General features: G+C 41.6%; 1 protein-coding gene and 1 long non-coding RNA gene across 5 annotated transcripts in view; one reads left to right on the top strand and one right to left on the bottom strand.

Annotated features, from left to right (window-relative positions):
- Positions 1–22,587, top strand: part of LOC133489300 (uncharacterized) — a 148,315-nt gene that overhangs the window by 23,800 nt on the left and 101,928 nt on the right. The gene's annotated exons all lie outside the window — the stretch shown is intronic.
- Positions 1–22,587, bottom strand: part of LOC133489299 (netrin-G1-like) — a 70,094-nt gene that overhangs the window by 8,378 nt on the left and 39,129 nt on the right. The window contains exons 4-6 of one of the 2 annotated variants that reach the window (XM_061798237.1): positions 11,009–11,181; positions 5,748–5,774; positions 4,162–4,206 (exon numbers count right to left, since the gene is read on the bottom strand). In XM_061798237.1, the coding sequence (XP_061654221.1) occupies positions 4,162–4,206; positions 5,748–5,774; positions 11,009–11,181 (245 nt within the window). The remainder of the gene's footprint in view (positions 1–4,161; positions 4,207–5,747; positions 5,775–11,008; positions 11,182–22,587) is intronic. The other variant, XM_061798240.1, reaches the window with a different exon arrangement.

The following is a 22,587-nucleotide window of genomic DNA, read 5'->3' as shown; positions in this document are numbered from 1 at the left end:
AACAATTTTCTTAAATAAGTGTATGGATGGGGAACCTTAACTCCAAATCTGTTGCTGTCGTAGTTAATGCACCCTTTTTTCCTTGGCCTTATATCGCAATCAGTAAGTCAAGATCGAAACTGCGGTTGATTTCTCGTTACGTTTTTACGCTGTGTCGTCACCCTAGGTTAAAAAAGCCTATATTGACAGAGTAAGGAGTAGAAAGTACAGCCATCTGTAGTGAGTAAAAGTACAAAGTGGTCACAAAAATAAATACTCAATTAATGTACAGATACCTGAAAAATCTACTTAGGTACAGTACCCATTTAATATCAAATGTTCCAGCATTGACTTTTTTCCCACTGACAGATGAGAGTAAATAAGGATTGCTATTCCGCACCAAAACAATTCATAAGTCCATTATCCTCAAGCAGCCTCGCTGGTGGCAGAAGTGGAAATCCTGGAAGCGGTAATATTTACCCAGATATTTCCGCATAATTGGATAGCGCCCGCGGCATAATCACATTTCGTGGGGGGGGATTTCGCTCCTGACAAAAGCAATTTAAAAAGGTGGATAACAGGAGTGTTTTTATGATTTGTATATTTTTTTTTCAAGGAGGGAAGCTGTTTTTGCAAACAATTGTGAATATAAAAAAAGCTTCCCTTACATGAGTGATTGGCACAGAGAACTGGCAAAAAGCTGTGTTTCCACCAAGTTTTCGCTATTTCACAGGATGTAATTCATGCCTGTAATAATGCCACAAATACTCAAGTTCCATTCGGTCTACCATGGCACCGTTCTTCCTGACCAGACTTGCGTTTCTTCCACGGCTAGCTTTCGACCAAACAGTGAATCCAGCTTCACCCAACACAAGTGTGCTGTATCGCAGTTTTATACTTGGCTACTCAAGTATTTCACTTATATTATTATTAAATTCCCCAGCTATATCACAGCATCCAAAGCCTACCATGTACAGTATTATTGTTTATTGTAGTATTGTTTTTTTGTTTTACTGTACCGCACTGTACTAGTGTAACTGGTATCCCAACAAAAGCATACTGAAAAATGGTACATATGGTAGAGGTCAGATATTTTGAGACACTTCACAAAGGAAGCACTAAAATATGTGAATCGAACCGGCTCGTATCGCTAGGTAAAAAGAAGACCATAGAGATTGGGTCGTGCAAGACACACTGCAGTACTTTGCTTGGCCAACAGACAACAATAATGGGAAACGAAGAAGACAAAATGATTTCTTGATCAAGGTTTTAGCATTCCAAACTCTACCGTAGCTAACTGAAATTAACTATCGCTTGATAGCTCAAGTCAGAGACACGTTATTAGGATTACCACATAGTTTCTAGGCAGGACACGCTCCACTGCAACATGATTGGCTCCTGTGTCGCCGGAAGGGCAGGCTATGCAGATGTAACAAGATGACCATCCCAAACGTGTCACATTTGTCCATCCATCCATTTTTTTTCTTCTTATCATCACTAGGGTCGCGGGATTTAGTTTATGAACACCTGTCGTTTTCCCATACATCTACAGATCTTGGTTTTCGCAGCCAGGAATAACACAGGAGCTCGACATGTATTATTGCAATTGCTGGTACTAAGTGAGAACACGTCCGGGGTGTCCTTTCCTCGTCCTCACTGGGAGACATACTGTCCACCTCGCACCTCTGCGAGATGTGTGATAGTTTTAGTGGTAAAACAGTTTTGACAGATCTGTCCTTCAGCCAATGCAGCGCAAAGTCGCCAAAGTAACACAACAATCATCGAAAGGACAACAAGCAAGACACCCGAGTTGCAGTAAAAGAGATACTGTACTTTTGACATACCTTAATCCGCAAAACGCCAACAAACATTTTTGTAACATGTTTTTAATAAGAAAAATAGTACTCTACATTATTGTACTTTATTTAACATACAGAATTAACATAATTAAATAGAATGGTTTATAATTACTGCAACATCCATGCTAGTTTTGTTAGCCTTCATTGTGTTAGAATTAAGCTAGCAGAAATTGCAAAACATTTGATTAAAAAAAAAAAAAAAGACATTTTAAATATTTTTTTAATAGCTGGTATCTTCGGACAAATGTTTATCATGTATATCATGCATTTATACAAATATGATATGATACACGTAAACACGAACAAAGCCTAAACACAGTCTATTTGCCGTCTTTGGTGCATATACTGGATAGCGTATAGCTAGCTTTCACTGTGAGGCAACAGGCATTTTGCTTGTTTGCCTGAATACGGGTTACATCACCTGGAACAGAATTCCATCGTAAACCGAGGACCCCTTGTATTGCGCTCCATTTCACCTCAACTGCTTCAAGTCGTGACTATTAACGGAATTACTTAAGAACAAATAATGGCTCATCATGCCCATCCTTAGTGATAACACATTTACTTAGGACTAAAAAAAATAGTAACACATCAATATTTTCAAATGACCCCCGTCGGTATGCCATAGATGTAGTAAATAAAGGGAGACAGTTTTCAGATACAGGATCTTCTAATTATATGCTGTTTGCCTCAATTACGTCGAATCGATATCTTTTGTCATGATGTGAGGGTAAGCCAAAACCCTGCGCTCTTGGCTGCACCTCTCCTGTTATATTATGATGAAGGCTTCGCCATTTATCACAACTGCAGGGACCGACGTTTAATATTAATTGCACACCCCGCAGTTAGACCTGACAGCTGCCGTTATACAACATTCAAAGACAAACAACAGTGTTTCTTGTTTGTTTAACATTTCATTTTTTCACGGGAGAAGTTCTCTAATGTTCTGAATTCCTTTTTCGGTTGCATGTATTATACTGAGCGTGCTACCATAGCATGGAAGTAAAACATTTGAGAACCCCAATCTAGCTTCGATATGGAGTTGTTATACAGTTACAAGTATTATTCCTAATCCAGCAATTGGTGTGTCTGCCATCATGTTTGCTAGTGCATAAAGGTTAGCTTTAAATCAAACTCATGCGGCGCGAATGTGACTTAGCACACAATGCACAGGATATGTGAACCTGAAGATTAAAGATAGATACTGTATATCCAGACCCGTCTACATAATAGCCCCAAGCCCAGGGGGTCTTGTCTCTCCTTTCGTTACCTTCCCCCTCTTATACATGGCTGCCCTATAGAGAGTATTATGGGTAATTAAATAGAGGACATGATTGTGGAGGTGAGGTAGTGGCGGATGAACATCATCGTGCGGCATGCGTCCGTTGCCGTGACAAAAGGCCGTGCCTTATCGGGAGCAGCGGGAGTTGCTGTGCATGCGTGATGAACCCAGCCAGGCAACACAGCCTCAACAGTTATAGCCTCCTTCACACAGAGATCCCGCACCATTGCCAGAATGTCCAGCATTTAAAGTAACCAGCGGGGCTTGAAAACCTAACTTTGAAACCCTAACCCTGGCATGAAACCTTAGCTTGAAACCCTAACCATGGCTTGAAACCCTGATTTGAAACTCTAACCCACGTTTAAAACCTTAACACAATCTTAAAAAACTTACTTAAAACCCTAACCCTAGTTTGAAGCCTTAATTTGAAACCCTAGCCCATCTTTAAAACCTTAAGCCAGTCATGAAACCTTACTTTGAAACCCCAACCCTGGCTTGAAACTGTGACTTGAAACCCTAACCCTGGTTTGAAACCTCAATATTAAACTCTAATCCATGTTTAAAACCTTAACCCAGTCTTAAATCTTTACTTTGAAACCCAAACCCTGGCTTGAAACCTTGACTTGAAACCCTAACACAGATTTGAAACCCTAATTTGAAACACTAAACCTGGCTTCAAACCCCACTTTGAAACAGTAACCGTGACCATAACTCATGTTTAAAACCTTAACCAAGTCTTGAAAACCCATTTTAAAACCCTAGCCCATGTTTGAAACCTTAAACCAGTCTTGAAACCCTACTTGGAAATACTTGGGCGAAGTCGACCACACTGTCCTGATCCGATAGTACCTTCGAAAGCGGAAAATAGCCCGCCCTTTCTAAGTCAGTACAATTTATACAGAACAGGGACACGGACGTCGAACTGGTAATTTTCCACTCTTGGACTCGGAGAAAGGCGTGAAATGGTGGCTTTACAGGCAAGGGGGGGTGTTGCGTTTTTTTTTTGTCGGCATGCTGAAGTTACAAAGCCTCTAAGCCTACCTTGGTTACGATTCGCGACGCCAAGAGATGACGCATTTGCTCGATCTGCATAAAGACGGGGAAACATTATACATCACACTGGGTTGTCACATAAGTCATGCCAGTTGAAGCACAGGGACAGCATGCATGTTCCCATGGACGTGAATCAAGAACACTTCAGTAGCGCATTTGGAGTAGTAGAATCAGTGACGTCCGCATGCGTCGTAGATGAATGACAAAGTTGGAGACATTTACATGTGGCGGCTGCTTCGTCACCCGCTACAAAAGAGTCACCTTCAGGCATCAGCATGCAGGGTGGGTGACGCATGCTGGGAGCCACATCCTTAAAAAAATAGACTTGTCTTCTCTGGCCGCGGGCAAATATTAGTCTGTGCTGTAGTGTGGGAGGCAGAAATGATTGTTTGCACTACCTGCTGATAGACCAACCCAAACATGTGGGATGCTAGCATAGTATTTTTTCCTCATTTTTTTAAACTCACCCTGTAGACCTACCTCACTAAAGCTTAGCATGGTTTTAATGCAGTTTTTGTTGTATTTTGTTCATACATATCTAGCTGGGTTCTCGGGTTACGACGGAGTTCCGTTCCTGGTTGCCTGGCAATGTAACCTGAATTATACTATGCTAACGCAGTAGAATAGTCATAATTACAGTAAATTATTATTTGAATGCAAAATATTTCTAGTCCACAAATATAAAACAATCACATGTAAAACTGAGTACAGCGGGAACTGAGCATGTCTTCTTGTGCTAGTTTGTTGTGTGCAAACAAGTTATTGCAGAGCAGTTCCTAACCTTTAAACGTTAGTACTGTCATAAACCAAGGGCTCCTCTGTAAAGTGGAACCTCAAAATTCAAACACCACTCATGTAATAGAATTCGGAAACAGACGTAAATTTTCTTGGAAAATAAGTGTATTTTGCGTTACTTTTTTTGTCCTGCTGCACCAAATGGGTACTACCGACAATAATAAAGGCACAGCGCCGTAATGGCTGTTAATGTCGGACGCTGGATTTAAAAAATATATCGGGGAAAAAATAGTGTTACAGGTGTAACGAGTTAGCGTTCAGTGATTTCTATACCAAAATAGTGACAAGCTGTCATGTGACAGCTCTGAAAATGTTAGAAATCGGGATGCAGGAAGTTGCATTTGTATTGTATAGTCTATTATTTGTGGATTTTCGATATTGATGGCAGTTAATTCATGTTTTATGATGGCGACAGTTTGACTCTCAATAAGTAGATTCATTATATTTTTATTATTTTCGATTGGAAAAATTGGTGTAGATCGACCAGTGTCCTGGAATGGTGTTTGAACTAAATTTCCACAAAATGCTAATTAAGAAACCAGCTTACCAGTAGTTGTGTATTGCACTGCGTCAACATGAGGCTAAGCTCGTTAACTGTCCTCTTGTAATCCTCTCATCAAGTAGAACATTAAAATTAATTCCCCATAAGTGGCTTGACAGGATGAACTTTTGCACCACGGCAAAAATAACGAGCAGATGACAGAAATGGGAAGGAAGCGCAGTCTCGCATGCCGATGTTAGCGGTGTCATGCGGATTGATAAGGAAATGGTCAACTTACGTGCAGGTCCGTGACTACTGGGAATACCTGAAAAAAGAATGCAAGAGCAATGTTTCAGTAGAAAACATGCACAATCAATTTACTGAAAAGTGGTTTAAGTAAGTAATAAGAGGGGACTATGTAATCATGTACATTTGGTTCATAAGGGCTACAGTACAGGTACTAGCCTCAATTCCACCAAGCAGGTATGGTTTGGTTATGTTTGTAACAGTAGGCTTATGTCAGTGTTTCCATTGTAAAGGGTCTCAAAAAGGCTGACCCGTACTGCCCCACGTTTCAGTAACTTTTTATTCTGGTCTCATGGAATGTGACAATGATGTGTACTGATGTCATTATCATGATGACGGGGATGCAGCTAGTGGGCTGCATATTGAGTGGACCCTTAAGTGTAAAAAATTGTGAAAAGTGCGAACTGCTAAGCCAACAGCAGTTATTGTGTTTTCGCTCACGGAGACAGCACTTCATAACAAAGTTTCTGAATTACTCTGTATATGTGGTGGACACAATTTATAAATCAACCTAAAAGTGGTTCTGGATCTTTGTCCGCCCTATCTGCCAAGTCGTGGGCTGGGAAATTTTGTGCATGGCCTAGGGTTGAACAACTTTCGATTTTTTTGTAGTCAACGCCAAGCTGCTACCGTATCTGCACAACTGTTTTTTCTTCAACCTCCAAATAAAAAGATCGATCTTCCCGCCATAGACATACTCCCCTGCCGTCCCCAGGTGGAATCGCTACACCCCCCAACTCACTCATGCAATCACATTCCGACACTTGCTCATCCAATCACATGCAGACACCTCCAGTGCCTCACAGACAGTCGGGTTTGTAGAAGTGGAGGAAAGATTGCTTTGTAATAATGTATTGGAGCAACCCTGCTACTGACCGTGTTTCGTGGATCGTTGCTGGAGTTCTATAAATCCCAATTGTCTGTCAGGCAGTGAAGGTGTCTGAATGTAATATGTGATTGGATGAATAAGTCAAGGGGGTAGGGAGACTGGAAGGAAGAGGATGAGCATGACAGCGTGTGTTTGTGGGGTGAAGGTTTGAGCGAAACACCAGCTGGATGGTTTTTTTTGGGGCGTATTTACAGCCGACATTTACCGTTCATTTTGACAAAATGAGGTTGTTAATTGATCAGCGCTCGTCCTCATTTCAACAGCTAAGCAGACGCTACAGTATATTCTCTGCATTTTCTCTGTTTCGGGAGGGTGTTTGGTGAATTTGCTAATTGACAGGTGAGGTTAGGATTTAGGCTGTTCATCAGCTGGCATTTGTGTTTCAAATGAGCGTGCATAGCAATTGTGCTTTTGTTATATTTGAGGATAGACGTGCTAGTTGCTAAATCTCCATCCAACCATCAATTGTCTGTACCGCTTTATCCTCACAAGGCTCTCGGGCGTGCTGGAGCCTATATTTTTAGTAAAACATTGACACTCTCTTTAGGCATCGCTTCTAGGTTGCTGTGCGTACACACCACCTGTTGATTTCAGCGGGGTGTCTGTGTTGTCTATGCCAAAACATGTGATTGGTGATTAAATGACTTCAAGCTCTAACCGTTATTGCAGGGTCGTACAGTCAATGCGTCGACTAATTGGTTCAAGTCCTGGTTGGGGCTCACTCACAGGTACATTTTCAGAACCAGGCAGATAACAAAAGATTTATTATTTACTTGTTTGTTTAATTTCACACATGATTGATGGGTAGGCATTCCATAGACCCAACTGTTTTTAAAGAAGCAATTCAAAAGTCACTTTTACATAAAATGTCCCCGTTAAAAGCTAAAGGGTCACGTAAATTCTAATACCTGAATCGAATGGACCTCATTGTGTTCCCACCTCCAAGACGAACGAGGAAAAGACGTGATTAAAGAGGAAAACCGTCATGAGAGATGAGTCCTATTGAAGCCTAATTACATTCTGCACGCTCAGCGTATTTGTCTTCATACAAGGGACTGTATGTTTAATATTCCTGTTGGAAACACTAATGGATAAAGACACGGGGAATAGGAATAATCCAGGACAAAGATAAATTCATTCGGCACCCCAGGGTGAGCAATATTGTTTCGTCACTTCCATGTGTGACATTATTGCATTTTATGCTGGTGCCAAATAAGCACTAATATTGCTTTTGAAGCGGCTACACCCAGGTTTCATCAGTTCACTGCAGATGCGGCCATCCGTCGGCATTTCTTTCATGCGTTCTTTTTTTTTTTTTTTTTTTTTTTTTTTAATAACAGCCTGTCAATCCACAATGCAGCGGGTGGAAGGTGAATCCGGCAATATCTCCTCGGATTTCCATCGTTGCGTCACATGATGTTGCGTGTACAACAACAAAAGAGACGTGATATTATCGGGAACAAACTGCCGGAGAAGACACTCGCATTTCCTGCACAAAATCGCAGATCGATTGGAAATGCGATACGACCAAGCGGGGGTGATATCACGGAGCGGCTCGAGTCACCATGAGAGCGTCCTGACGGCGAGGCTGACTCAGTGTGAACACATGAGCAGAGGGCTGGATCCTTCCACCATCTGGGCTCGCCTGCCTGTCCACCAGCAGCGCATCCCTGAGTGACTGTATTAGATTTATAGAGGCAATGAGACCCCACAGCCCCCCCCCCTCGGAGGCATGGGATTTGATGAATGTGACTCAACTCTCATCCAAGATTATAATGTGGATAATGCAAAAGATCACCTTCTGCCTGCAAACAGGCAGAAAAATAGGCAGCATTTTAAGTGGACTCTTGACAGTGAATTTGGCGTTCAATTACTCATGAATGAATGAAATGGAAGATTATGGTAATTAATTCAACAGGCAGAATAGCAGGTATTGGGAATTGTTACAACCCAATTCCAATGAAGTAGGGACGTTGTATTAAACATAAATAAAAACATAATACAATGATTTGCAAATCATGTTCAACCTATATTTAATTGAATACACTACAAAGACAAGATATGTAATGTTCTAACTGATAAACTTGATTGTTTTTAGCAAATAATCAGTAAATTTTATGTGTGCAACACGTTCCAAAAAAGCTGGGACAGGTGACAAAAAAGACTGAGAAAGTTGAAGAGGGCTCATCAAACACCTGTTTGGAACATCCCACAGGTGAACGGGCTTATTGGGAACAGGTGGGTGCCATGATTGGGTCTAAAAGGAGCTTCCCTGAATGGCTCAGTCATTCACAAGCAAAAATGGGGTGAGGTTCACCTCTTTGTGAACAAGTGCGTGAGTCCAGACCCGTCTGGACTGCAGGCAGAAGAATTCCACCTACAAAGCTTCAACAATTAGTGTCCCCAGTTCCCAAACGTTTATTGAATGTTGTTAAAAGAAAAGGTGATGTAACACAGTGGTAAACATGACCCTGTCCCAGCTTTTTGGGAACGTGTTGCAGCCATAAAATTCAAAGTTAATGATTATTTGCTAAAAACAATAGTTTACCAGTTTGAACATTTGTAGTGTATTCAATTAATTATAGGTTGAACATGATTTGCAAATCATTGTATTCTGTTTTTATTTATGTTTAACACAACGTCCTAACTTCATTGGATTTGGGGTTGCACAACAAGCCCAAAATGCCTAATGGCGCTTTTTGAGAGGAAGAACTTCACAAATGAATGTGACAACAATGATGACAAAAAATAAATACAAATTGGATGTCTCAACGGTGGTATAATAGATGGTGGATAAGTGGTTAGCACATTTTCCTCATAGTTTTGAGGCCTGAGGTTTCAATCTCGGCCCCATCCTCCCTTTGTGGAGTTTGCGTGTTCTACTTGTGCTCTCGTGGGTTTTCTTCGGGTACTCGAGCTTCCTTCCACTTTCCAAAATCATGCATGTTAAGTTCATTGAAGACTAGAAATTGTCCAGGTGTGTATGTGAATGGATGTTTGTCTACATGTGTCCTCTGAACGGCTGGCGACCAGACCAGGGTGTACGCCACCTCTTGCCCAAAGTCAGCTAGAATAGGCTTTAGCTTCAGGTTTGCCCTGACCAAGCACGATAGAAAATGGATGGGTAATATCTCAACAAGTGTTTTCATTTGGAAAATCTGAGTTTCGTCACGCAATACACAAAAAACACAGTCCAATCAGGCCTATTTTGTACGAGGCAACTTTTGATTCGAGGATTAAACTACCAGCGTGAACGCTCGAGGAAATGGACCAAATACTCACACCATGTGTCTTTTTTGTTTGGTTTTACTTTAGTTAGGAATAGAGTCCCAAACTACAGTTGTGGATGTAGCCTAAGAGGTGTGATACCCCTTATAAACTGAGCTGGTGCCAGTGCTGGTACTGGGTACTCATGGAGCCCACCCAGAGCTACAGTACATCATTATTCTTCTTTCTTGCTTTTTCCCTATATGGAGTTGCTGTTTTATGGACAGATGCCCTTCCTGACTCAAACCCTCCCGAGTTATACATTTACTCAGTTGAGTTTAGCTTGCGCTCCCAGAGGATCGGTCAGCTTACGGCAACTGCTGCTCCCAGTTGGTCTCCCATCCATCCAAGTACTAACCAGGTCTGACCCTGTTCAGCTTTTGAGATCAGACTAGATTAGGCGTTCTCAGAGTCCAGAGTTACATCAAGTCTTGAATATAGCGTCCATACGTCACCGTATGTATCTATGATTAAAGTAGCTTGTGATTAGGGTTTACTAACTTCTTGCCATTTTGTGGACTAAAAATGTGTGCACTAATTTAGCCCCTGAACTAGCACTAGCACCAGCTCAATGTGAACGGGTATGAGATACTGTAGCCATGGTAATGTCACTAGGTACAATATCTAGTCCTTGTCTATGTCAAGATGCTGTTAAGGAGGTGTGGTTGTACCAGGAGTATTTTGAATATCTTTTCCAGTGAGTTTCCCAAGGATTTGATACATTCCATGGCGTCAAAACTCATCAAACATTTAGCTGAAAAACTTGAGCAGAAGCCACCACAAATCCTTCAGAAATAGTTAGTACTTAGCAACTTTTGTACTTTCCTTAGGATTCATGCCCAGACATGAGTTGAATTCCTGCAGCACATGCTTGTTGGCGTCACCATGGCCCACTGGGGGGTAAGTCAGGGGGGCACTTGGACATGACGAGATGGCCGATCTTAGGTGTGACTCAGCACAACAACAACAACTAAACCGGAGATTTGAAACCCCAATCAGACAGTTATGCTTCCCACAAAGATTGCCATGGTGACGCCAGTAACAGCTGCTAGCTGTAACCAGACGGTATCCATGGTGAAGGTTGGCAACGCACTCACATATATTTGCAGTTCCTTTGGGTATTGGGAGGTAGGAGCCCACGCTCCAGGCTCGGCCGTGGTAGTGCCTCTTGCAGCGGCTGCAGTCGGGCCCTGTGGTGTTGTGTTCGCACTCGCAGCCCAGCTTCCCCTTGTCGAACACGCAGCTGTTGGCATGCAGGTTGCACTTGCACCTGAGACCGAGAAAGAGAGCACAGCACACAAAACGGTCACCCGAGGAATTTATGGCAAAAAGTTGCTTTGTTTTGACGGCGCTAAATTGAAATCCCGCTTGAGTTGTTCGACTCGGCTCAAAGCTTGATTATTCTCTGCTTTGGAGAAAAAAAAAAAAGAAAGACAAGGCCTCATTTGTCAGTGCCTCTGCAAAGAGAACAGGGACAGCTAAATGAAAGGCACTCTTTGCTAAGGGAGCTTGAAACAGGGATCTGATTGAGTGGCGATAGCTTGAAGATAAGCTCGTCTTTCCCTATTTTGACCAAGACGTTAAGAGGTTACAACCGGTGTTACGGAAAGGGTCTACGGGTGGGTGACCGTCCAGTCGATTTGATACCCTACCCTTCCCCAGAGCATCGAGCGGCTGTTTTGTTTTTACAAAGAGGTTTAGAGCAAAGACTTCTATCATTCAAGACGAGGGCTGGATACGCGATGCGGGTGAACACGAGACGGAGAAATGACAGCGCCAGTCCGAAATACATCCATTCTAATTGACTTCCTGGCCTCGCGGTGACATCTCGCATTAATGATAGATCACTGAAGGGAGAAGGGGAAACTACACCCTGCAGCACGGGAAGGAGATGGTCCGTAAATGAGAGTTAACAATACGCAGCGCACTGCAGATGTCTGGCTAGAGCCACCGATATGTTCATTATGCACTGAAGTGTATTACTAACCTATGCTAAAGGAGTAGGAGAGTCATAATTACATTTTACGTTTTAACTCTTTTTATTTTACCGACAAGTACTAATGAATGCCTTTTAAGGACAATTGGAATCATACTGGAATAGTTTGACGAATGTGGTTTTATGTTGTGCTATTTTACATCCTCATTTATAAGACATTGTCATAAATTGTTCATGAGGTAGTATTTCACTTTGCATACGTAGATATATTTTTTTTTACTTTAACCGTGTATCTTCAATGAACCATTAGATTGAAATGAATGATTTAATTGAATAAAACTTAGAGGAATTAAAAACAAAGTAGAGAGTTAATAATTATTGTAATGTTGATAGTAATGTTAATACAAACAGTAATTGAACTAGTAATGAAAAGTAGTTTTTCTTCCTTTATTGTTATTATACAAGTGTATTGGTGACCAGAAGCCAAAGAAGAAAATGGAAATGAAGACGACAGAACTAAAAAAACAAAAAAAACAACAACCTTCGCAGTACTTGTCAAAGCATGGCTAGACGTTTGATTGTTTTTAAGTCGTACTGTGAATGTTTCTTGTACAGTATGATGATTACCGGTAACTATGCATTTGTCTTAGTTAAAAGATTACCTTAACTATGACCCACCATTACCTAATTTTATAGGGAGGGGGGGGGGGGGGGGGGGAAACGGTGCATTTCTTTTTTTTTTTTTTTTTTTTTTTTTTTTTTTGGTCCGTGTGCAGCCTACTCTTTCACAACTGTGTTAATGATGAAAAGCCAAAGACCAGAATGGAAATGATCACGGTGGACCTGAAAAGTGCAACAATTTGAAATTTGAACTAAACCAACCACAACTCCTGAGTGTCTCTCTCTCCCTCTCTCGCTTTTAATTTTTTTCAATTCTTTTTATTTTTTCCTGCCTTCACACTCTTGCACAAGTGTATCAGTGCCCGTAGGCCAAAGAGGAAGCTTGTGAAATGGTGACGATACAACTAATAAACTAACTGTTTTCTAGTTTTATTACTTTCTAGTACAGGTTTTGCTTATTTGATTAATTTAAATTATTATTTGACCATACCTAATTTTATTTATGAAAATTGAATGTCTTGAACAGATTAATTTCCAATTATTTCTTTAAAGGAAAATATAACTAAATCAAACACCTCAATAGCCTCCTGTGTGGATTGCATTGGACAGCGGATTCCGAATGTCTTTGTTCAAACCATATTGTACATTAATTTGTTACATTAAACCCTGATTAAGTGCTAAAATGTTTCATTTGATGCCATAAAACACCACTTTTTTTATATATCAGATCCGATCGTGTATTGACAACTAGAACACATTTGCAGTGACTTTAGCCCACCTCATACCACACATTTCCCCATAGTCCATAACTTTTTAATCAATGAAACCCCCACCACCCACCACTACCACCAATGCTCTATGAAATTAATGACTGGGTGTCGCCCTTCTGCCACGCAGACAGCAGTCGCTCCCTGAAGTCAAGAGCGATTACATTTGACCTTCCACTTAATTAAAAACCAGCAAAATCTGGATCATCTGGCCTCGACAGGCGCGGTGAGAGAATGTGGAGTCTTAGGGGTAAGGATTGCAGTGACTGAATGCTTTTGCCGCTAGCGCTGTCATTTAAAAAAAAAAAAAAAAATTGGGAGTTTTTCTTATTCCCAATACAACACTCAGGAGCAAGTGCAGCCCTTTTGATTACAAAGACATTTATATGGTTAAGGTGACCTTATAGCCACTCTCAGCTCAACAACCGCTATTGCCCCAAATTCCCCTCCCCCCGCCAAAAAAAACAAAACAAAACAATTAAGAAGGCATTAGATGTATACTATTGAAATCCAGTGCAGCTTTACAGATACCACTATATATAGACATAATAACTGAGGAATTTGTTGATTGTTAGGAGTTCGGTATGTAAAAAAAAATAAATAAATCACAGTTTAGTCCGTACCTTGGTTTTAGGGTTACAGTTCTGTTCCCATTCGGTACAGTTAGGGAACAAAATGCTTAACATAAATAGGATAAAATGTGTGTGTGTGTATATATATATATATATATATATATATATATATATATGTATATATATATATATCCACACTCTTCCCTCAGAGGTATACTCGAGTTATTCAAATTCAATTTAGAGAAAAATGAATAGTTTTAGAGGAGCTACAAAGCGTTTGCCTATTATTTTATGCTCCCCAATGTTCCCCTGAAGCAGTCGACTAACTCTGCGTACCCCTCCGCCTCCTCCGGTGGGAATTGCGAGCTCATAAAAGCGGCACTTCGCGCACACTTCAGCTGCAACCAGACACTTAAAAGTAGTCTAAATTTGTAAGCTCCTCCGCAACCGCCTTCGCGACAGGCACGGCGCCCTGCCGCAAAAAACACACACGGGGGAGATCTAAACCCCCAGGATATCGGAGACACCGCTTCAGTGGTCGTGGCGAGATTTGCCAGTAAAACAGCATAATGATCATCTCGCATTTCATCTACTGACGTGTGAATATCCTTCTAAACCTCTCAGCGTCTTTCTCCGGCTGCAAGCTTGAAAATATTGTCATATTTTCATGCGATATTGAGAGGATTAACCGCTGTCCCCTGCAAAAAAAAGTGGTAGGATTACACAGGATTTGGGCAGGGTGTCTGTGTAGGTTTATCGTCAATCCTTAACGAAATTCACAATTTTCACGATTTTAAAAGATCTTAAATCTGTCTTTTCGACGTCAAACTGCTACGCTGCTAGTTTGCGTGTGCTAACTGCTAGGATTTTACACAAATCTCATGATTATATTTTACATTGAAGTAGAGCCAGAATCTGTATTGCCAATCGTCACATAACTGTATTGTCATACGTCAATATAACTTTGGTTAACCAAGGTTGTCAGTGCTTACGATTCCATGTAATTATTATTAAAACAAAGTAACAGTGTTTAGCTCATATTCATTGCCTTGTGAGTTGAATTCATCAAATTGTTACGCTGCGACTACTTTGATGTGATACCAGGTCTGTTTTTTTTTTTTTAACAATTTTCATCAAATTTTGACAAATTGTCTTTAGCAAGAACCGGGCAGGTTTTGATCTAACAATACAGCCATATTGCCACAATCTAATAACAATAAAAAGTAAAGAAACAATCTGCTAGATCCCACACAAAGATGGCTAAAAGTTCAATGGTAATTTATTTCTGCTTCATTTTAGATGCAGTGAACCCTCACGTATTCACAAATTCCCCTATTCATGTTTTTTTCCCCCTTTCCTAAGCTACACCTGGAAACTGTTTTGTGGGGCAAAATGCGAAAATAATTGTCTGGCCTTGTTCTTTCTCCTTTTAGTATATTTTTTTCAAATATGGTATACTGTGAACCCTGCCTATTCGCAGTTTGCCATTTATGAATTCACCTATTTGTGTATTTTTCTGCTCTTTGCCATGATGCTACGAGATGGTGCAAAAGCCTAATAGGAAAGTAGTAATTGGTGTCAAGGAAGTATGTTAGAGTGATACATCTCGACTGAGAGACTAAGATTTTCTTTTTATGTCGAGAAGCTAAATGCAGTTTAATCGGGGCGGATCGTGGAAGTTAGGGAGAGTCTTTACCGCATGTTCACATGCACATGGTTGTCTTCGGGCAGCAGTGATATTCATTGTTAGCGCTCTGCTATTCAGAGACTGTTCTCGAGTTACTTGCACTCGTGTCGAGCAACAGCTAACGAAGCAAAGCATTTATTTATCTTCCTACTGCTTACAATAAGCCAAGAAACTCTCGACAGAAATGTATGATACTTGTTGGAATTGGCACACGCGAGCCCGCTAATCCCAAATGCTCACATGCAGTACACACACACACACACACACACACACACACACATATATGTGTGTGGCAGCTGTTGCTGGCGTGATTGACAGAATTCACAAGTCAGGTTCAAGTGCAGGTCTGCACAACCAAGCAGCGTTACTACAGTAGGGAGAGGGGGCAGGTTTTTCCCTACTAAAGATGCCTGTCACATGCTGCGATGTTTACTGCCAGTCATCCGGCGGTCTCCAGGCTTTAATTAGCGCTTATTAAAGGCAGTGCAGCGTTTGTAAATAAAATACGTGGAGATTATGTATATATCACAGCAAGTGATCTCTGGAGGGATGGCTAGCAGTAGTCGACATTTCTACGCGAAGTGTAGATCACGTCGTACAAGTAGGGCAACAAACACGTTCGGGGGCTTTGCGAATTCTCATGTTGCGCTTTTCGCAATTGTGCATTCACGCCTGAGTAACAGTGTCGCAAGGCGTGTTTGTTGTTGTTGTTAAAAACACAGGAGCGCAGAAATAGTAGTCCTCTGTCTACATTAATATTTATCCCCGTTGCTGATTGTTTTACGGCTTACATTGCTTTTTGGATGAATATAAAGATAGGGAGGCAGGAGCTTGGAAGGTATGCTGTATTTACAGGCAGACGTAGAGCTGAGCAATATGGCCTTTTTTTCCATCCATCCATCCATCCATTTTCTGAGCCGCTTCTCCTCACTAGGGTCGCGGGCGTGCTGGAGCCTATCCCAGCTGTCATCGGGCAGGAGGCGGGGTACACCCTGAACTGGTTGCCAGCCAATCGCAGGGCACATACAAACAAACAAACATTCGCACTCACAGTCACACCTACGGGCAATTTAGACTCCAATTAATGCATGTTTTTGCGATGTGGTAGGAAACCAGAGAGCCCGGAGAAAACCCACGCAGGCACGGGGAGAACATGCAAACTCCACACAGGCGGGGCCGGGGATTGAACCCGGGTCCTCAGAACTGTGAGGCTGACGCTCTAACCAGTCGTCCACTGTGCCGCCCCTTTCCCCCCCCCCTGTGATTACCATCCATCCATTTTCTGTACCGCATTATCCTCACAAGGGTCGCGGGCGTGCTGGAGCCTATCCCAGTTATCGTCGGGCGAGAGGCGGGGTACACCCTGAACTGGTCGCCAGCCAATGGCAGGGCACATACAAACAAACAACCATTTGCACACACATTCACACCTAAGGGCAAGTTAGAGTCTTCAATCTACCTACCATGCATGTCTTTGGGATGTGGGAGGAAACCGGAGTGCCCGGAGAAAACCCACACAGGCACGGGGAGAACATGGAAACTCCACACAAGCGGGGCCGGGATTTGAACCCCGGTCCTCAGAACTGTGAGGCAGATGTGCTAACCAGTCGTCCACCGTGCCGCACTGTGATTACCGTCTATAGAAATATTACACTCTTGACATTTGAAATTGACTCTCATGCTGTTATAACTAACATTGTATAGCATCATATCATCTGATTATTGTTGCCCACTTGGTATCCATTGCAGCCTGGTCATCCAGTAAGGGGGATCCCTCCATTTGTGGTCCCTTGTCAATGTATATTTGTTTTTTCTCCTCACATCTTTTCTCACTTTTTTCCTCCCTGGATGGGGGAGTCTAGATTAGGGGATGTTGTTGATTTTTGTGAACTGTGGGCCTGTGAAGTCCTTTGAGGCTCTTTTGTGAATAAGCGCTATATTACTAAAATTGGCTTGAGTTGCTTTATTTCCCCTGGTATCAAGCAAGCTTTCAAATGCCCCCAACTTTAACTTGCTTCCATAGAAATAACAGAAATAAATATTTTCTTATTTACGGATAATGTAAAAACGGTTTATTGAAAACGTGTGAAAACATGATACTTAACGTAAAAGATGACCTTTTTAAATGTTCAACAATTTAACATCTGAAAATGAAGTGTAAAACTGACTAGCTCAGCTGGTGCATATGTCCGCATTCCTTCCAGCTCTCTCACGGCCTTGTTTCATGGAGAGTTGCGCAGGTAAGGCAAGGTGACCTCTGTGAAATATTTATGGACAAAACTTAACAAGGTGTCAATAAATGATTGCTTTTGCAACATATAGACGGGCATTGTGTCGTTGGCAAACATCGGAATTGTGTCACTTGAAGTGGTGGCGTGAATCAGTCATTTGGGTTTTCATGTTACATTGTTCAAATATGTTCACAATGTGTTAAAAATGTTTTTGGAGTATAAATGCTTTTAAAGGGATGAGTAAAACTCAAAGTCTCTATACCACAAATTTTCACCTATTGCGGGTGGGTCTGAAACACATCCCAGCGATAAACAGGGGTTTAACTTTATGCTGAATAATTTTGTTCTTTCAACTTCACTCATCAAGATATTGCGCAGATTTTCTGAAGCGTGATATTACCTGCCTTTGAAACATCACAAATTTCGAGCAGGATCGGGCATTGAAATTTAAGTTTGTATTCCCATGCAGCCGAAAATTGGGAGAGCGTCGAATTAACTTGCGATCCGTCCTCGATATCTCTTCAACAATTTGAGAAGCTGGGGTGGGGGGTGGGACACAAACAATTGTCCCGAGATGTATTACATCAGACACGGAAGAATGACAAAAATTGGGCACGGCGCGGTGCGACGGAAACAAGCCTAATCGGACCGCTCAATTTCATGGTGATGCATCCCGGCATAATGAGGTGACTTTGCAGTCTTCCCTTTTTCCCCGAGACGAATTTCAACAGCGTTTGCAAATGTAGGACGTGTGATGCGATATTGTCGAACCCGTTATGTCAGTTCTGCAGTGTCGTGTTGATTTGGCGGCGCCTCAAGGTCGCGTTTAAGCTTGATCGATACTCCTACATACAATCCATTTAGCAGATGATTGCTCTTCAATATGCACTTCAACCAACTTAAGTTAGCTCGTTTAAGCGCGGATCAGATCTCAAATGCGGCTCGTCTATGCCTTTATTGGGAACGACTGACTTATCGTGTCATGTAGCAGTGACCCGGTCCACTCCTAGCATGTTTTAGCTCATTAAAGCTAACGTCATTGCTATTCCAACTCTCAAAAACCAGACACGTTTTTACACATTTGACCTCAAGTGCACCAGCGCTTTTTAATGAAATCTGTGTATAAATTAAACTCCTTTTGCATATTAATAGTAGTGGAAACTTATCCATCCATCCATCCATCCATCCATTCTCTGAGCCGCTTCTCCTCACTAGGGTCGCGGGCGTGGAGGCAGGGTACACCCTGAACTGGTTGCCAGCCAATCGCAGGGCAAATACAAACAAACAACCATTCACACTCACATTCACATCTACGGGCAATTTAGAGTTATCAAGTAACCTACAATGCATGTTTTTGGGATGTGGGAGGAAACCGGAGTGCCCGGAGAAAACCCACGCATGCACGGAGAGAGCATGCAAACCCGGTCCTCAGAACTGTGAGGCAGACGCTCTTTTTGTATGCCAAATATGTTTAGAATTGCCTATATTAAGAGTTTAAACCATAAATATACCACCAACTATGACCCCAAAACACTTTAATATCATTTCAACTAATTTTACAACATTACCCTTTGAAAATGGCTTGCTGATGATTTGTACATGCGGCAAAGATTTCACTTAACTTCTACTAACAACTCAGGGTAAACTTAGCTCCTCCCCAACAGCCAAAGCTGGTCTATCAGTCGAAATGTATCATTTCAACTTATTTCCTTGACACCTTTACTGTACTACTTTCTTATTTAGACAGGGCTTGGTAGCATCTTGTGGCAACTTTGGGCATTTGAGAGAGAGCACAAACAATGCAAATGGGCGAGTTTTTAGTAGGTTAGGCTATATCCCACTTTGTTGCGAAAGAGGCAAAGGCGGATGAATACCACGTGTTCAGATTTTCTGCAATTCTTTTGTTTACATATAAAGAGTGATCCATGAAATGTGGATGGTTGGTTCTGTGTCAAAGGCGAAGACACACACAAAAAAGAAGCTGTCTCAGATGCTCTTTTCCAGGCTCTCTGTATGAAAGAGGCTAAAAACACCGATAAGTCATTCTGTGGTATATTTTCAAATCAGATTTCACCATCTGGACACCTGGATGACAGATCGACATAGCCTTGAAAGATGTCAAAAAAAAACACACTCCTGGAAAGAATAGTTGTCAAGTTATTCCAGTTTGTCCCGGTAAAACTCGGACAGTTATTCAAAACTTTCTGCAAGGAGTAAGTTTCTCCTCGGCCGCCTTGATCCTTCCTCCCCACCTCTCCCCTGTATCTGTCAGCCCTATCACTTCTCAGAACATGCAAGGCTTTCCGAGTGTCATGTCAGGAAAGGTTTCTTCCAGAGGCCTTCACTATGCATTTATACAGCACGGAGACGTATTACGGCTTCTGACCATGGCCGGCTTGAGAGAGAATAGGTGAGGAGGCGAGCCAGGGGAGGCTGCTTGCTCAGTAAGGGTGTCTGGTAGTCGCAGCTTAAATACATCAATCTCGCACCATAGACCATAGACTAAAGACAAAGGCTTTCCCTTTAAATACAATTTACTTTCTGACAGAAGTTCAAGCACAGTTCTTCAAAGGACCTGAAAGCCAATCTATCGGAATGCTAACTAGGGATAAGCGTTTGATGACATTTCTTTTGATCGACAAAAACTACATGAAAGAATAAAACCTCTGTAGCAATTCATATTTGATGAGTAACTTTTCTTACAGTTCCGTTTGAGTTCTATTGTCATCATTTACATTTCACTCTAATGCGTGTTTTCACACTGATTTTTTTTTCTTACGTTACAGAGGCGATGCCGAGTTACACAAATACACTGTGAATGCGGTGTGAAAACTGTGCAAATTGGTACACAACAGTGTATATGGTATCTTTCGTGTTGTTTAGGGAATAAAAAAAACCACAATCTTTTATAAGGCTCAAAATCAGCTGTTTACTATGAATACACGGCAGTCGTAGTTCGCCAACCGAAAAAAGGGTCAACCGCATTATTCACAACGGATATGACATCATGGCGCTGTGGGCAAAGAGCCCATTCTGCCGAGGAAAGTCTATCGAAGAGGAGACCGGCATAAACCCAGTTACTTCTTTCGACAGCAAACTAGTTGAGTGAATCAACAGCGACATGGAGATACTTCACTTCCTATCTAACAGGCCTCTTGGCAGACTTACAATGTAAAACGAAAAAGCCCGGGAGGGCAACGTTCGGTATTTCCAACATCCATTTGGGTTGAAATGACTCTGCTAATGTGACCAATAGACGTCGTCAGCAGAAACGCATAGACGATGAAAATTTGCACTTCAGGGCCTTTCCGATTTGGCCTCATCCTGTTCAATAATGAGTGGCCTTATGGTTTAATGATTGAACATGACTGAATTTCAACTCCCTCCTTCCCTCCCTTCCTCCTTCTCACTCTCTCTCTGTCCCCCCCCCCCCCCCCCCCCCTCTCTCTCTAATGCTTGCTATCCGAACGCAAGTGTGTCATCACTTGCTTGCCGTACGGCAGTAATTCTATTTCACTATAGCCTTCTGCGGATCCATTTGCTCCAGAGACCTGCACACGGACTTCATTTTCAATCACGGTCAAGTAACTGTTTCGATTAGTAAGATCTAGGGCTACCATTTTACCAGTTTTTTTGAAAAGTGTATGTATACTAACTAGGGAGGGTCATTTCAACGATAAATTTGAGTTGAATGCTTAGGACGAATGTTTTTGTGACTTCAGTAATTCAAACCCCATCCTCACTGACATGCCTTACATCCACGAACTTGTCTTTGAACAGAGAGAAGCTAGTTTACAAAAGCAGTGTTGTCAAGTTAGCGACTTTTCCGACACCTACAGCAACTACTTATCTCAAAAGTGACTACCAAGATTAATTCCTGCTTGGAAAAAGACGTGTGGAATCAGTTTGACATTGTGTGCCACATGACAAGAAAGGTTAATTGTGTTAATTGTGCTGAACATTGCCAAAGACATAACCATTTACACATTGTAAAAGCAGTGCAAACCCCAAAAGTTGCATTGGTTTAACAAAACTAGAGTGAAAACTAGGCTTTACACGATCAGGATTTTTGGGGCCGATCACCGATCAGCAAATTGAAAAAAAAAAACGCAAACTGATCACCGATCCGATTACAAGATGGAGCAATGTGTCTATTTACGTGACTTGTTCATTTATTGTATAAGTCCCAGCTCAAATTATTCTCTAGGATTTTAGACAAAAGTTAAAACACCAATGACCTCTAGGGGGCATTCAAGGATTGGCCACTGAGATAAGTTTAGGTCAAATCAACATTACAACATGACAGAAATAATGTCTGCTAACTTACTGTAATTAAATTATTGCAATTAAGTTACTTTAAAAAAAATACTGTTAATGACATGCTTACTCTAACTTTCTTACTGTCCCAGCTATATAGAAGGGTTTTGTCCAGAGTTTGAGTCCGTCTGATTTTTCTTTTTTTAAAATTTTTAATTACAAAAATTTGCTGCTTACAATTAAAGAAAAACAAAAGGTTATACATGTTAAAGTAAGAAATAAATAGAATAGAAAAAAAATGTTCATGAACACCCTTGTTTTTGAAGAATCTTAAATGCCGTAAATGATGTAGTTTTGGGGTGTGAGTGAGCTGTCCTTGTAGTACAAGTCAAACGGTGAAGGTTTACATTGAACAGCTGTTTTCTTTGTAACCTCACTTTAATAGGATGGGTCAGGGTTGAGGACGAACAAAAAAAAACAAAAACAGGAGGTCAACAGAGAATGTTGGGAATGACATGAAGGGGATGAGCACAATCGTGCATTAGCAGCTTATGGATTAGCTGCCTCCACGGTTCCCAGGCCCCCGGCCAGCCCCACTTGGCACG

The sequence above is a fragment of the Phyllopteryx taeniolatus genome, chromosome 14 (genome assembly GCF_024500385.1).
Source record: "Phyllopteryx taeniolatus isolate TA_2022b chromosome 14, UOR_Ptae_1.2, whole genome shotgun sequence".
Taxonomy (NCBI): domain Eukaryota; kingdom Metazoa; phylum Chordata; class Actinopteri; order Syngnathiformes; family Syngnathidae; genus Phyllopteryx; species Phyllopteryx taeniolatus.
This window is presented reverse-complemented; position numbering and strand designations above follow the sequence as displayed.